This window comes from Chelonoidis abingdonii, chromosome 8, assembly GCF_003597395.2.
Source record: "Chelonoidis abingdonii isolate Lonesome George chromosome 8, CheloAbing_2.0, whole genome shotgun sequence".
Classification (NCBI taxonomy): domain Eukaryota; kingdom Metazoa; phylum Chordata; order Testudines; family Testudinidae; genus Chelonoidis; species Chelonoidis abingdonii.
In genome coordinates, this window is record NC_133776.1 from 17,103,906 (window position 1) to 17,120,178 (window position 16,273).

Here is a 16,273-nt window from a genome sequence, read left to right on the forward strand (position 1 = left end):
GCTCTAGCTACCCTCCAATTCTGACCAGCCTCTCCTGTAAAAAGAACAGGAGTACTTGTGGCACCTTAATGACAGATTTCAGAGTAGCAGCCGGGTTAGTCTGTATCCGCAAAAAGAACGGGAGTACTTGTGGCACCTTAGAGACTAACAAATTTATTTGAGCATAAGCTTTCCTGTCTCTAAGGTGCCACAAGTACTCCTAGTCTGTATCCACAAAAAGAACAACACGGCTGCTACTCTGAAACCTGTCTCCTGTGCCCTCTTTAGATTTTCCCAAAAACAAACACTGGGGAGGAGAACTGGAGGGAGTGTAATTGTGCTGGGCTAAAGCGCAGCCACCATTTTACCATGACCCGTGATAACCTTTCATGGGCCCTGGCTAGAGGCAATTTTGGGGCACGGGACTTAATTAAAATGGTAACAGTCCCCTAAAAACTCCTATGATCCTGGGCCACGGCTATTAGCCCTCCGCCTCTCACGCCCCCTTTAAGTCTGTGGCGACTTAGGAGATGCTTATTGATAACAGCTGTCGGCTGGGCAGCGTGAGGGGAGTAGGACTCTGAGGAGCAGCTATCTGCCAGACTATGGAGCCAACACAGATCTGAGGCCCTCGGTGCTAGGTGAGGTACCTGCCGCCGTGGGGCGGGACGTTTGGAGTCGGGGACTCGGAACTCCCCCTTTCCTCCACTCCGAGAGCCCGGCGGAGGGGCGCATGCGCAATGCCTCCCCGTGAGGGAGGAGAGAAGATGGCGGAAGCAGAGTGAGTAATTCGGTCGAGGCGAATCCGGTCCTGCTGGGGTGGATGGGGGAGGGGGAAGTGGCTGCGGGCGGGGCCGGGGCCGGGCCGGGAAGGGAACTGGGATTTGATAACGCGGAGACCTTGGGCCATTCTCGTGCAGGGAGCTGTTCTCCTGTCCCGTCTGACAGCGGGTGCCAGGCAGGGTATTGCCAGGCGCTGGGCCACGGGCCCCGCCTGGCTCTAGGGCTCCTGCCTGACACGCTGCCCCCATCAGGGGCCCCATCTTCGCCAGCCCGTCCCACTGAGGGGGCCGTGGCACAGTGGGTGGTCTGAGGGGGCGGTGGTGGGTGGCCTGGCCCAGAGGTGGCAGTATCATGGTGGGAGGCTGTATAGCATTGGGGTCATGGGGTGGGTGGCTCAGGGCAGCGCTGTGGTGTGTCTTAAAGTGGGTGGTGGCACGGGGAGGGCAGTGGCGGGGTGTGTGTGTTTCTACCACAGGGCAATCTGCTGAGGACACGGCATGGGGGTGGAGGAGGGTGGAGACTGCTGGGGTGGCTAGGCCCATCAGGCAGTTTCATGGACTCTAGTAAGGTTACTTGGGTTTGTGATTAACCTGCATAGGATCTTTTTGGCAAAACTGACATACCACCGGATATAGCTAAACAGGTTTCACTCTATCCCCTTAACAGTGTGGTTCTGCTGGTTCCTGGTGTTTGATGCCTCTGTCATCTGGTAATTTTATGGGTTCACTTAGTAGTTTGTTGGTTGGGTTGGTCCAAATTCTAGTCTAAGGCTATGTCTACACTAGAGCAGTGGTTTTCAAAGGCGGTCCACTGCTTGTGAAGGGAAAAAACCCTGGCGGGCCAGGCCAGTTTGTTTACGTGACGGGTCTGCAGGTTCAGCCGATCGTGGCTCTGACTGGCCGCAGCCCTCCACTCCAGGCCAATGGGGCCTGCCGGAAGGGTGGCTAGCACATCCCTTGGCCTGCTCCACTTCCCACAGCCCCCATTGGCCTGGAGTGGCGAACCACAGGCAGTGGGAGCCGCGATTGGCCGAACCTGTGGACACGGCAGGTAAACAAACTGGCCCGGGCCTCTAGGGGCTTTCCCTGAAAAAGTGGTGGACCAGCTTTAAGAACCACTGCACTTGTACCGAGGCAGCTGTGCCACTGTAAGTTCTCTCATATAGCTACTCTATGTGATCAGGATCAAGTCAGCCTTATAAAGGGACTTTGGTTTCAGCTGTCACTTGAGCTAACAAAAGATCATATTAGCTGTCGCCTAATGAAATACCTGTAGTTCTTTCTATGCTGCAACCAATCAGTAGAGAAGATAGTGTTCTCTTTTTCTTTCACACACACACAAAATGTCCAAATGTTGCTTCCATTACTATTGTTTGTAATGTGATAGCACCTAGGTGCCACCAATGAAGGACCCTGTTCTGTTAAGCCCTGTCCACATAATCAGTGGCAAAAACACAAGAGCAGGGTTGATTTGAGTGAGTTATGTGCCAAGTGGGTTTAAGATTGGTCTTGAACTAAACAAAACAAAAACTGTGTATAATTATAATATGTTTTCTTCATATAATTATTGAATTCATTTTCAACAAATTAATGCTAGGGAAAGTTGGAAGAATAATAAAGCTCTTTTTGAGCAAGTGGGACCATTTAAGCTAAGGTGACCAGATGTCCCATATTTAAAGGGACAATCCCATTTTTTGTGACTTTTTCTTATATAGGTGCCTATTACCACCCCACCCCCATCCAATTTTTTTCACAATTGCTATCTGGTCACCCTAATTTAAGATAAAGGAGTAACTATTATCTCGCAGAAATAGTAGCCTGTTGGCCTCTCGTGGATCAGCCACTAGAGGTGGATGCATCACACACATAGCCAGTGTTGTACCTCCAAAATACTTATCAATTATAAAAATTAAACATCGAGTGATTCCCTATATTCATGATAACTTAGTTGAATTATCCAAGATTCTGCTCAAATCATGAGGAGAAATTTTAAATGTAAATGTTTGATTGAAGTGCACCCAAGATCTTTCACAGAAGGGAGATACAATACTGTACGGTTTGCCTTTATATTAATTGCCTTCTTACCTGTTACATTTTTTTCTTAACATTGAACGATACTGCCATGTGCACATAGGGCCGTTGTCCTCTGCTGGAGAGTATCAGAACTGGTCAGCTTTGTACCATAAGCACTATACATAACACCTGATGATGATACTGTGCGTAATTCTTACCTATCGTTTTTCCATTAGTAGCTCTCCAAGCACTTTGCAAACAAGTATCATTATTCCCATTTTAGAGATGGAGATTCTCTTTTAGCTCAAGTGGTAGGAGGCCTATGCTTTTGGAGCAAGAATTCTGAGTTATTTTCCCACTGCTGTCATGAGGTTCCCAATGGCCATGGCAAGCAGCATAGTGACAAGTGTGAAGTCCTAGATTGTCATGTTTGTTAGAATTTATTGATTATTACAACTTATGTGCTCTAAGATAGCACTCTACAGAGCTTTTTATGTTCTTAGAATGCAGTTTGTCTGCAACTTTTTAAAGGGCTGCTTTCTGTGCTCTGCTACCTTCTCTTATAAACATCAAGTAAAAGAAAAAGTGTGTTCTTCCATGATCCTGCTCCTTCCAAAAATAGTAGTCCTGCTCTTTATTGTTGCTCTGACCATACTGAAACAGAAAATGGAACAAAAATGTTAACTCCATCAGAAACTCAGTAGTGAGTTTACTTAAATTTTAAACAAGACTTCTATGAAGAGGTCATCTTCTACAGAAGAAAGAAAGGTTGGTTAGGAAAGCTGAGGAGATCTGCATTGAGTGAATGGAATCTGCTATTTCAGATAGTGGGTAAAGAGAGGCCAGAATGGATAAGAAGACTCCCTTTGTACAATACTGTTCTTCTTTATAAGGCAGCAGAGAAGTAAAAGCAGTTTTCCCACTGTCTTGTCTCCTGAGGGCAAAAGTGAACCACCAATGATTTTTGTTTCAGAAACTATCTTAGTGCAGATGCATGATGTGAGTAGCCAGTGGCTTTCCCACTATGCTTCTTTGGAGGATTGTGATATAATATGTAGTTTGGTGGTATTCAGTTTTGATAGTGATGCCTAAAGTACTAGTTTATTGATGTCAAGTATCAGAGGGGCAGGACCGGCGCCAGGGTTTCTGGCGCCCTAGGCACCGGGCCATTTCGCCGCCCCGCGTGGGTCTCGCGGCTCCGGTGGACACCTGCGGCAGGTCCACCGGAGCCACCGGACCAGCGGACCGTCCGCAGAAATACCTGTGGCAGGTCCACTGGAGCCGCAGGACCAGTAGCCCCTCCTCAGGTACGACTGCGGCAGCTCCACCGGAGCCGCCTGCCGCCACTCTGGCAAAATGCCACACACACACCCCCCCATAATGCTGGCACCCTAGGCGACTGCCTAAGTCACCTAAATGAAAGCGCCGGCCCTGCAAAGGGGTAGCCGTATTAGTCTGGATCTGTAAAAGCAACAAAGAGTCCTGCATGCATCCAACGAAGTAGGTATTCACCCACAAAAGCTCATGCTCCAGAATGTCTGTTGGTCTGTAAGGTGCCACAGGACTCTTTGTAGTTTATTGATATAGTTTTTGATGTAGCTTACGTGTATTATACCTAATAATTTGAAATAGAATACCTTCACAAGCTTAGAGCTATGTCTGCCTGTCCACAAGTGATATACAATGAGTCCTTTTCTTAGGAATTAACATAACTTGTCCATGATTATTTTTTTTGGAATAATTACATTTTTTTCTTTAAATTCAGTACATCACGTACTAGTATAAATGAACTGCTTGAATTTCCTGCCAGACTGAAAGAACATTGCACTGCAATGGAGAATGAATCAAATGCAACGACGTGTTCCGCATGTACAACTACCATCACCACCACCACCACCTCCTCCTCTCGGACACAACCACCACAGATATCTGTCTATAGTGGATCCGACAGACATGCTGTACAGGTACTGGGGTGTGATGTAGAGGAGAGGTTCACAACCAGGGATCCAGGGCCTCTTGGGGGCCACAAGCAGGTTTTAGGGGGGCCTCCAAAATAAGAGAGCAAAGCCAGTGTTAAACCTGCAGGCGCCCAAGGCAAAAAGCTGAAGCCCGAGCCCCGCCATGCGAGGCTGAAGCTGAAGCCAAAGCCCAAGCAACTTAGGCTCCCTGTAGCCCCTGCCCTGCTTGCTACCCCTAATGCCGGCTCTGGCTTTTTTCTACATATCCAGTAGATGAAAACATTTGTGTGGCACAGGTGGACTGGGGAGTTTTTATAGCATGTATGTGTTTGGGGGTGGGGGATCTGAAAGGAAAACGTTGAGAACCTCTGATGTAGTGTACAGAAGAATGGAAAGAAATTCATAACCAATGTTTACTGATTTAAAAACTCAAACATAGGCAACTACTGGCTTATAAAAATAAATTGGACAGTGCTGCATACTAGTAAGTTAAAAGTTTCACTCTTTATTTCCCTTCTGGTTCTTACCGTCTGGCTTGTTTGAGTGTTTTCATGAAATATTGTCTACAAAAACTGTCAGTGGTAGAAACATTGCTGCTGACTTGAATCTTACAATATACAGACTAGAACTGTTATCACAATCATAAGTAGTGGAGTCGATGAAATATCTAGATTCCCTGGAACTACAGCCTTGTCATGACCAGGGTCAGCTCAGCTCACCAGTCTTTTGCATAGATAAATTGCATACCATGTATTTTGTAAGGTTGCATGTGAGGTTTTTCTGATGAGACCTTTAAAAACCAATATGTATAGACATTAATAATATCATGGCTTCATTGAAGTCAGCAGTAAAACTCCCATTGACTTCATGGGAGCTAGAATTTTATCCTAAGTGTCCTGTGACACGTTTTCGAAGAGAAGGTGTAGAAGGTTGCCGCAGTTTTTCTCTCCAATCCCAGCTGTTGTGTAACATTTCTTAGTGCCAGTTATCTGCTTTGCTTATATGTCTTTCACCTCAGAAGAACCAGCATTTCAGTAGGGCTGTATAGTATGTATTTTATTTGTAAAATAATTTGGGAACAATTGAGCTGAAAGTTGCTATATAATGTGGATTGTTAAAGAACAAGCTTATACTGTAGACCAGAATGTGTGTGTTAGTTACAATCTATAATTCACTTGAACAAAGATTATGTAGGAAGTTTAGTGTTATGCAGGTGTTGGTGGGTGGGGTGGAGGGAGTGTGTTTTTTTTGTTTGTTTGTTTTTTGTTTTTTTTTTAATTTTCGTGCAATGGTGAACTTCCATTATAGCACTATCAAGATTAATATAGTTTAGTATTTTGTAGAGCTGTCGATTCATCGCAGTTAACTCATGTGATTAACTCAAAAAATTAATCCCAATTAATTGCAGTTTTAATCACAGTATTAAGCAATAGAATACCAATTAACATTGATTAAATATTTGGATTTTTTCTACATTTTCATCTATAATCTGTGTTGTAATTAATCAAAGTGTATCTTTTTTATTACAAATATTTGCACTGTAAAAATGATAAAAGAAATAGTATTTTTCAGTTCACCTCATACAAGCAATGTAGTGCAATTTTTGTCATGAAAGTGCATCTTACAAATGTAGATTGATTGTTTGTTTTTGAGTACAGTTATGTAACAAACAAAAAAAAGGTAAAACTTCAGCGTCTACAAGTCCACTCAGTCCTACTTCTTGTTCAGCCATTTGCTAAGACAGAGAAGTTTGTTTACATTACAGGAGATAATGTTGTTCTCTTCTTCTTTACAATGTCACCAGAAAGTGAGAGTAGGCATTTGCATGGCACTTTGTAGCTGGCATTGCAAGGTATTTACATACTAGATATGCTAATCGTTCATATGCCCCTTCATGCTTCAGCCACGATTCCAGAGGACAATCTTCCATGCTGATGACGCTCATTTAAAAAAAAAAATGCTTCAATTAAATTTGTGACTGAACTCTTTGGGGGAGGATTGTAGGTCTCCTGTTTTTACCCGCATTCTGCCATATATTTTATGTTATAGCAATCTCGGATGATGACCCCAGCACTTGTTCATTTTAAGAACATTTTCGCTGCAGATCTGACAAAATACAAAGAAGGTACCAATGTGAGATTTCTAAAGATAGCTACAGCACTCAACCCGAGGTTTAATAATCTGAAGTGCTTTCCAAAATCTGAGAGAGACGAGGTGTGGCGCATGCTTTCAGAAATCTTAAAAGAGCAACACTCCAATGCCAAAACTGCAGAACCTGAACCATCAAAAGAAGAAAATCAACCTTCTGCTGGTGGGATCTGACTCAGATGATGAAAATGAACATGCATTGGTCTGGGTTGCTTTGGATTATTATTGAGGAGAACCCATCATCTGCATGGACCCATGTCCTCCGGAATGGTGGTTGAAGCATGAAGGGACATATGAATTTCAGCACATTTGACACATAAATATCTTGCTATGCTAGCTACAACAGTACCAGGAGAACCCTTGTTCTCACTTTCAGGTGACATTAAAAATAAGAAGCGGGCAAAATTATCTCCTGCAAATTTTAACTAAACTTGTTTGTCTGAGCGATTGGCTGAAGTAGGACTGAATGGATTTGTAGGCTCTAAAGTTCTACATTTATTTTTTTTGTGCATAATTCTACATTTGTAAGTTCTACTTTCATGATAGAGATTGTACTACAGTACTTAGGTGAATTTAAAAATACTATTTCTTTTTTACAGTGCAAAATATTTGTAATAAAAAATAAAGTGAGCACTCTCCACTTTGTATTCTATGTTGTAACTGAAACAATATTTGATGTAGAAAAAAATCCAAAAATATTTAAATGATATTCTTTTATTAACAGTGCAATTAATCGTGATTAACTTTGTCAATCGCTTGATAGCCCTAGTATTTTGTAATTGTGATTTGTTACTTATTGGTATATTGCAGGTTATTCAACAAGCCTTGCATCGTCCCCCCAGCTCAGCTGCTCAGTATCTTCAGCAGATGTATGCAGCCCAACAACAGCATTTAATGCTGCAGACTGCCGCTCTGCAACAGCAGCACTTAAGCAGTTCCCAGTTTCAGAGTCTGGCAGCTGTTCCACAGGTGAGACTTAAATATGTTGTGATGTTGTGCTTAGGACACCCAGAACTGCGAGCCACCATGTTACCCCTCTGCCTGAGCAAGAGTGAGTTTTGCTGGAGACTAAACTGTGTCCCCGCTTCCTGCCAAAGCAACTTGTCTGCTTCACCAGCAAACTCCTCAAGACTCTGCCAGCATTAATCTTGCCTTGTAGGTAACAATCAATGAACCTTAGTTCCTCCCTCAGTGTCTGGTGTCTCTCACTGGACACCCACAGAAATTAAGTTTTCTCCCTCCAAAGAGACAGCGTATATATTATTCTGTTAACTTAGCTGAAGACTTGCATTTATTTTAGTATAATGGCACTGAGATGATTCTTAGTAAAATTTAGAAAAAGTTTATTAAAAAAGAGATTTTAGAGATACTAAAGCAAGAGAAGGAGACGGGTATGGTTATATACAAAACAAAATATACTTTCTATTGTCTAAAACTTAATTTTAACAAGATACAATCTTTGCCTAAGTAGTTTTCTTACTTATATCAGGTTACCAGCATCCCCAGCCTTTCAGATGACAGGATCCAATTTTAACAGGCCGAAAATGTATTGTATGCTATGTCCCCTAAGTAATGGATAGCTAAAAGGTCTTTTTGCTCCCCATATGTTACCCAAAGCCCATTATCTCTGCCTTAAGAGCCAGGAAGGCATCCTGGGTACAGGTTCTGTCCCCTGGTGAGCTCACTAACCGCCTCCTTCCATTTGTTAGGTTGATGGCTTTGTTTACCTTATATGTAAATTTACTTTCATCGTCCTTTGCCTGCAGTCAAGACGGTCAGACAGGCAAATCCACATTCCTTTGTTTAGGCTGTCAACTTAGTGAATGCACTGCCTCCCAAGCACATCGTAAGCACATATTTCTAGCATACGCACACACAGCTCTTTGTACACAAACTGTACATATATTACATGATAATTTTTGGAACCAGAGTGTCATCAGTTTACATATAATACCTTACAGGACACCATTTAGATACACACAATGCACTGTTGTCATAATATGTATGTCAGGCCTGATATGAACTACAGTATGATGGGCCTTTGTTAGTTGGCATGAGGGTTCCCAGGATCACATGTGTAAAACTAATGTTCTAGGATGAAAAACGTAAACCATTACCAAACCTAATAACAGCTTTACTGTGCATGTCTAAATATCTCACCGTAATTCATTGTAGTATTTTAGTGACTTTATTTTTTTAATTTTCTCTGTGTGGATTGCAAACCCAGTTGAATATTTTTAGTTTTGTAAGAATCTCAGTAGGTTCCCATCCAATGCTCTGGGTGTCCATTACGTATATTAAAATAAACTATACAGATACTTATATACAATAAAGGTATAATACAGGACTTAATGATGTAAACAGAAAAAATCCAAACTTCTCCAACCCTCAGCGTCCCTTCCCAAAATATGGATGGGGTGGGGAAGGAACATAGTACTCCCCAATACAGATAAAATAAAAATAATTAGTGTTTTATATCTTATTTTGGTACTTAATTTTAATGAATCATGCTGAGGAATATGGATACATAAAAAGTTACAACAAACCTTAGATGTGATTCTGAAATTGGAAAAGAAGGTACGAGACAATGCCATATTCTGTTCCCATTTGTAAAGGCTTTAGCATTAATCATCACAATAAGCCTTAGCCAAAGCTCATTAAAGTCAATATAAAGACTTCCATTGACCTCGGTGGTTATTGGAAAGTGAACTGTATCCTGGTGAGAGAAGTTATTATTAGTTTACACATGGAGAGGCTGAGATATGAAGAATTAAAGACCTCAAGGCTAAACAGCTTCATTTTGTCAGGCATAAGATTAGAACACGGGAGTTGCTGGATCACAGTCATGTGCCTCTTCCACTGGATCATGCTGATTGCCTGAGACAGTCACATGATCTCAACTTAAAAGTGAGATGACTCAGAAGAAGGTAATTGATGTTGCATCCATGTTCAATAAAGGACCTTAAATTTAAGACAATTAAATATAATCCACACAGGACATGACCTTGTAATCCTTACTCATGTGAGTACATATTACATACATGGGGGAAGTCTCGTGTGACTAAGCATAGTGGGAGTGCATTCTTAATTAGAAAGTGGATCCTGTTTCCTTGCTGTTCATGTATGTTTTAGGTTGTTATCCATGTTGCAGGTAACCCTCCTCTCGCCCCCAAAAGCGAAGCAAGTTTGTCATGCAAATAAAGTGAATATTTGTAAACAAATTCAAAGGTAGCCAACAATAGAGAGACGAATAAAATTTTTAAGCAGTTGTGACAGGCAGAAGCTGTAAAAATTGAGGGAAACCGTCATTTATTTACATGATCTGCTATTGGAAAAACTTAATTTTGTATTTTGTCCATTAAATGGGTCTCCAGAGGATTTAGTTTTAGTATTAATAATTATATGGCAGTAAAAATCATCCAGAATACAATTGCAGAAATGCGTATGCACTTATAATTTAGAATGGAAAGGCTGATGTTCACAACCCCATATTGTGAGAGGTTTTTGTCTTAGCCATAAAAATTTTGGTTTCTGCTGCAACCAGGAATGCAAAGCCTGGCTGGAAATAAACTTTTTTTCCTCTCAAATTTCAAAATATTTTGACCTTGAGTGTTTTGGAGTTTATCATTTAAAAATGATCAAGTAGTTTTGGGTGCTAAACAAAAATGGAGGGTGAAACTTGTTTCAGAGTTTATGCCATCCAATTATTGTATTGCTTTCTGTTTTGAAAAAAATAACTGAAGTGACCAAACATTTAACTCTGAAAAGTGTTTTTGGAGCGTGCATAATTACCTTTGGAAGGTATTTTATGAGGATTTTTATCACAGTGCAAATCAATTTCATAAGGATTTTAGTGAGGACTGATTTTTACACTTCAACATCAGTGGCCTGTCATTTAAGTTTTCAGTGTTGTATGTGGTGGACTAAACACCCAGCTCCATCATTAACACTTTCCTGGTTTCTGTTAGTTTGTGTTCCCCTCAGAGGTATTAAGCCTGCAAAGTTCTGAGTGCTTTCATATTAATGTGAATTGAGGACATTGGGCACCATGCAGTTTAGGGCCCATAGTTTGGAGTGCGCTATGCTGTAAACATACCCTAACTCTACTGGGTAAAATGTATTCATTTTTACTGGTAATTCGGAGAAAGGGTAAACCTAGAGGTGGGTTTCTGTTGGCTCATGTAATATCAGCGTTATTGAAACATTTTTTATTTCCACTTAGATGACATATTTAACACCTGTTCTTGCTATTTAGGCAAGCCTGTCAGGTGGAAGGCAGTGTTCATCCCCTACTGGGAGCATCACTCAGCAGTCAAGCATATCACAGACCTCGGTATGTAATCAAACAAGGTTCTGTATCCCATCCTAGCCTTCAATCGCTATAATGCAACTTCTTGTAAAGAAAAAAACATTTTTTATGTTTAAAATAAATAAATCTGACTGAAATTATTGCAACATAATGAGAAGTAGGTACATAATGAGGCTGTAGTAGTTAGAGGTAAAAAGATGTATTAGATCATAGTAATGAATGGATTCTCCTCTAAAAGGACGTCATGTGTTAAACTAGTACCCCGATTAGTCTGGGATTTTCAAAGGAATCCAAGGTAGTTAGTTGCCCAATTCCCCGTTGAAAATCTCAACCTTTATCTTAAGAAAATATTAAGTACAATTTCTAGGAAGAACAATTTAACATTAAGTTGCATAATATTTTACAGTTATTGGCCAAATTTTCAGACTTGAACATCTAAAATTAGGCAACTTAACCTATATGTGGGTAGATAAAATAAAAGTTGCTTGCTTGATCATCAGAGCTGCCGAGCAAGCTCTGAGCAGTTAGCACCTTAAAAGATCAGGCCACTTTTATTCATGTGCCTAAATATGGATTTAGGCATGTAACATTTGGGTGTCTAAAGTTAATATTTTTCTTAAAGTATTATTTGCCGGCTTGTACCATGTTCGGTAAGTATCTATTCGTAGTAGCTGTTTAATCCATTTCCACAACATTACCCTTTATTCTGATTATTGTTTCAGATTCTGATTGAGACAGTGTTAAAGTACACAAATACCCAGTTACTATTTATTAATTACAGGCCACTATGTGTAGTGCAGTGGTTTTCAATCTTTTTCATTTGCAGACCCTTAAAAAAATTTTATATGGAGGTGGACCCATTTAGAAGTCTTAGACAGTCTGCGGACCCCAGATTGAAAACCACTGTTATATGGTAACCACAACCTTTTGTGACACCCTTAGACATAGTCTGTGGACCCCCAGGGGTTGATAAGGTGTAGTGCAAAAATAGAAGCACTTTGTTTGGCCTCTACAATTACAAATTTTCAGTGCTGTTCCTTTAAAATACCACACCTTATTTGTGTGATATACGGTTTTTTGCAGTTGTCATAAAATACACGTGTTTAGTACAGAGCTATTACACAAGTCCTTGTCAATCTGTTAACTTGCATCTGTTAATTGGAAATGCTGAGGACTGATTAAACATAAGGTTTAATTTTTCAGAATCTCAGAAGCCTACTGTTGCATCAAATTTCACATTTCTAATTTTGTAACACTAGGTATTGTCATTGTAAATTTAAATTGAGCATTTAGGTATACAGATTGACCAGTTAAGTTTTTCTGGCCATCTTCTCGTATGTGGTCTGTGTATGCATTCATGATAACTGTATACAAAAATCAGACAAGCTATTATGTATAATTTTAAGATTCTGATTCTTTGAAAGCCAATAAAACAAAATTTTAATGTGGCAATGCTGGAAAATGTAACATCTTCAAAGTCTAAACATTGTAAGTCCCAGGGAGACAGATTTAACTATTTCAATAGGTTCCACTTTGGAATATGGTATAATGGAATAGCTTTGAAAAACTAGATATGTTTGCAAAATATTTGTGTCTTAATATTTTTCATAGTTGTGAATTTAATTCTGAGCCGCTAATCTTATTTTTCACTTTGTAGCAACTCACTTTATATTAAACTAGTTTATAGTAATTGGTAGGATTACTAACAATTATAATAGACTACTAAATATTTAGAGAGACCAAACTTGTCACTCTAAATATCCTGGGACTGACATAGCTACAACTACACTTCACACTGAGTCTTTGACTTTTAATGTTCTGTGGCCATTTAGCATAAAATAAGTAATTCTTTGGATAGTACAAACTGGAATTGTCAGATGAAAACTATTCTATCTTTTCTTCATTTCATGGTAACTCTGGTAAATTATCCAGAGGAAATAACCTTTTCATTAGTTAATTTTGTTTCTGTTCAACCATAATAAATTAATTGCTGTCTTCTGCAGTGCATTCATTCTTTAGCTAGAACTTCCATTCACTACTCACAGAAACAAAACACCTGTTGACCCAACAATCAAAGTTTATCGTTCATTAAGAATGCTTTGCATTGAACCAAACAGTCATTATGGGGAATTATGCATTTTCATGTGAAGAATACAATACGCAGTGTAAATTTTAAACTGGCAGTGGTATTTAAGGATTTGTTGGCCTTGGTCTTATCTTCCTCCAGATGACATTCATGCAACCTAAGCCCTATGTACACATGAATCATTAATTATTTAGAACCTGTATTCTGGTGAATTATGCCAATGCACAGTTCTTTGAAGCCAGTTATCTTTGACACTGTGTGAAAACGTTGGCTTAAAATTTCATTCCTTATTATCTTCACTTGTTTACAGTTTTACCAAAAATACCGTGAATTTCTTCATTTGAAAATGTACCTGTTGGAACTCTTCTTTTGTTGTTTACTTCATTTATATAAACACCATGCACCTCCATGGTGATATGTAAATAACTTGTTTTCCATCCTAATTTAGATGGGGCAGCAGATAAGTATTAAGGTGTGAGAAAAGGAGTAGATAGTGTTGCAGTGTGGATTATTGATGCCACTGATTTGAATTGGTGTCTTAAACTAGTGACAGACCACGCACATTTCTGTATTGTGTATGCTTTAGCTCTTTGTGTTTAATGTTCAATGCAAAACTAAAAATAAAACTTATGGTGACAAGTAACTCTTCAATTCAGGGATTGAACTGCCCAATCATGGCTGCACGTAAATTGCATTGTTATAATGAAAATATATAATACTGCCACTTATTAAGAAAGTACTGTATGAGTGTTCACACAGTAGCTGACTCTATTTTGATGATAACTGTAGCAGTCATAGACTTGTGAAAGCAGCAGAGAATCCTGTGGCACCTTATAGACTAACAGAGGTTTTGGAGCGTGAGCTTTCGTGGGTGAATACCCACTTCGTCAGACGCAGGTAGTGGAAATTTCCAGGGGCAGGTATATATATGCTAGCAAGCAAGCTAGATACGAGGTTAGTTCAGTCAGGAGGGTGAGGCCCTGTTCTAGCAAGAGGTGTGAAAACCAAGGGAGGAGAACTGTTTGTAATTGGCAAGCCATTCACAGTCTTTGTTTAGTCAGAGCTGATGTGTCAAATTGCAAATGAACTGAGCTCAGCAGTTTCTTTGCAGTCCTGGTCCTGAAGTTTTTTTGCTGCAGGATAGCCACCTTAAGTCTGCTATAGTGTGGCCAGGGAGGTTGAAGTTCTCTACAGGTTTTTGTATATTGCCACATACAAAAACCTGTAGGAGAGCACTTCAACCTCCCTGGCCACACATTAGCAGACCTTAAGTGGCTATCCTGCAGCAAAAAAACTTCAGGACCAGACTGCAAAGAGAAACTGCTGAGCTTCAGTCATTTGCAAATTTGACACCATCAGCTCTGGACTAAACAAAGACTGTTAATGGCTTGCCAATTACAGAACCAGTTTCTCCTCCTTGGTTTTCACACCTCTACTGCTAGAACAGGGCTCACCCTCCCTGACTGAACTAACCTCTTATCTCTAGCTTGCTTGCTAGCATATATATACCTGCCCCTGGAAATTTCCACTACCTGGTCTTGACGAAGTGGGTATTCACCCACGAAAGCTCACGCTCCAAAACCTCTGTTAGTCTATAAGGTGCCACAGGATTCTCTGCTGCTTTCACAGATCCAGACTAACACGGCTACCCCTCTGAGTCATAGACTTCAGGTCAAAATATTGTTCAAGTCTTTACAGCTTGGATGCTTCAACTGCCTTGATGTATTTGGTAAGGCTGACTGACTTTAAATCCCAGGATGAAGGGCCATGACCAAAGTTACATTTTTACTTCCTTAGATTAACCTTTCCACCTCTCCTACACCTCCACAATTAATAAGCCGTTCGCAGACCTCCAACACTACTAGCAGCAGTATAACCCAACAGACTATGTTGCTGGGGAGCACTTCTCCTACCCTGAGTGCAAGCCAGGCTCAAATGTACCTCCGAGCACAAATGGTAAGTTTCACAAGTTGCCATGTTCACCATTAGGTTTTGAAAGTTTTACTGTTTTGTGTTTTTGTAAATGGTTCAGGTATCTTTAGCTTCAAGCAGTGTTGGGAATTTGGTAGCTTATTTTTGTACATAAATAGCTCTTAGAGCAATGTGAGCCACAGAGACAAAGGGCCTGCTTAGTCCTTTGAGAGCAGAAAAAAGAAATTCTGCTTTATAAACAGCTCAGTGTTATTAATTTGGTACATATTTTAATTAATGAGATGATTGAACACTTGTAAAATAGGAAGAGAACATCTGTCCTTGCTTAGTGGATGTGTGACAAGACATACTGTAGCAGTTTGTATTCCCAGCAGAATGTTCTAATGTGTTTCTAACATCAGAGTTCACAGGCTCTCGATTAAAGCTTTCTCACATTTAACTAAGAATATGCTTTGATGGAGTATTCCCTCTAGAGACTGAGTTGGGCTTATAGACTTCATTCTGTTAAAATTCATATGGGATTCATTTGATTTTTGCAATTTCTTGTCAGTGTTGTATTTCATGTTTTTAAACAAAGGGTAATTTTCAAAGCTTGAATAATTCTACAGTAAAATAAAATGACTGTTGTTAAACCTTAATTATAGAGATTTAAAAAAATTAATGCTGTTCACAGTGCAAACACAGGCTCCTGTCCTGCAATGAGCTTTGCATGGGCAGAGACTCACTGAAGGCATTGGCGCTCTACAGAAGTGCACAGATCCATCCAGGTGGTATTCAGTGCTGGTGTGGGGCCATAGATATTTCTGTTGTTTGCCTGCAAGCTATTGCCCAGGTCCTGCAAAGACTTATGCATATGCTTTGTGCACTGAGTACTCCCCACTGACTTCAGATCTCATTCCGTAATAGGGGCGCTTAATATTAGTGGGACTGCTGACAGTGCATGAAGTTAAGTACATGCATAAGACTTGCACAATTGGGACCTATAATTATATTTATGGAAAATCCCCTCGTCCCCCTGAGATTTGTAAAACAATATAGGTATACACTGGTAGAGCTTTTTCTTATC

The 16,273-nt window shown here is 40.4% G+C and overlaps 1 protein-coding gene across 5 annotated transcripts in view; it reads left to right on the top strand.

The window, feature by feature from the left end:
* The first annotated feature begins 515 nt into the window (after window positions 1-515).
* The window catches only part of PHC3 (polyhomeotic homolog 3), a 94,796-nt gene continuing 79,038 nt past the window's right edge, over window positions 516-16,273 (top strand). For 4 of the 5 annotated variants that reach the window (XR_004374136.2, XM_032783692.2, XM_032783691.2 and 1 more), the window contains exons 1-5: window positions 516-760; window positions 4,585-4,738; window positions 7,691-7,849; window positions 11,136-11,213; window positions 15,073-15,231. Coding sequence is in view for 4 of the 5 variants with exons in the window: in XM_032783692.2 (XP_032639583.1) it covers window positions 720-760; window positions 4,585-4,738; window positions 7,691-7,849; window positions 11,136-11,213; window positions 15,073-15,231 (591 nt within the window). In the remaining variant the exon portion in view is untranslated. Of the gene's footprint in view, window positions 761-1,293; window positions 1,472-4,584; window positions 4,739-7,690; window positions 7,850-11,135; window positions 11,214-15,072; window positions 15,232-16,273 lie in introns of those variants that run through there. The other variant, XM_075068401.1, reaches the window with a different exon arrangement.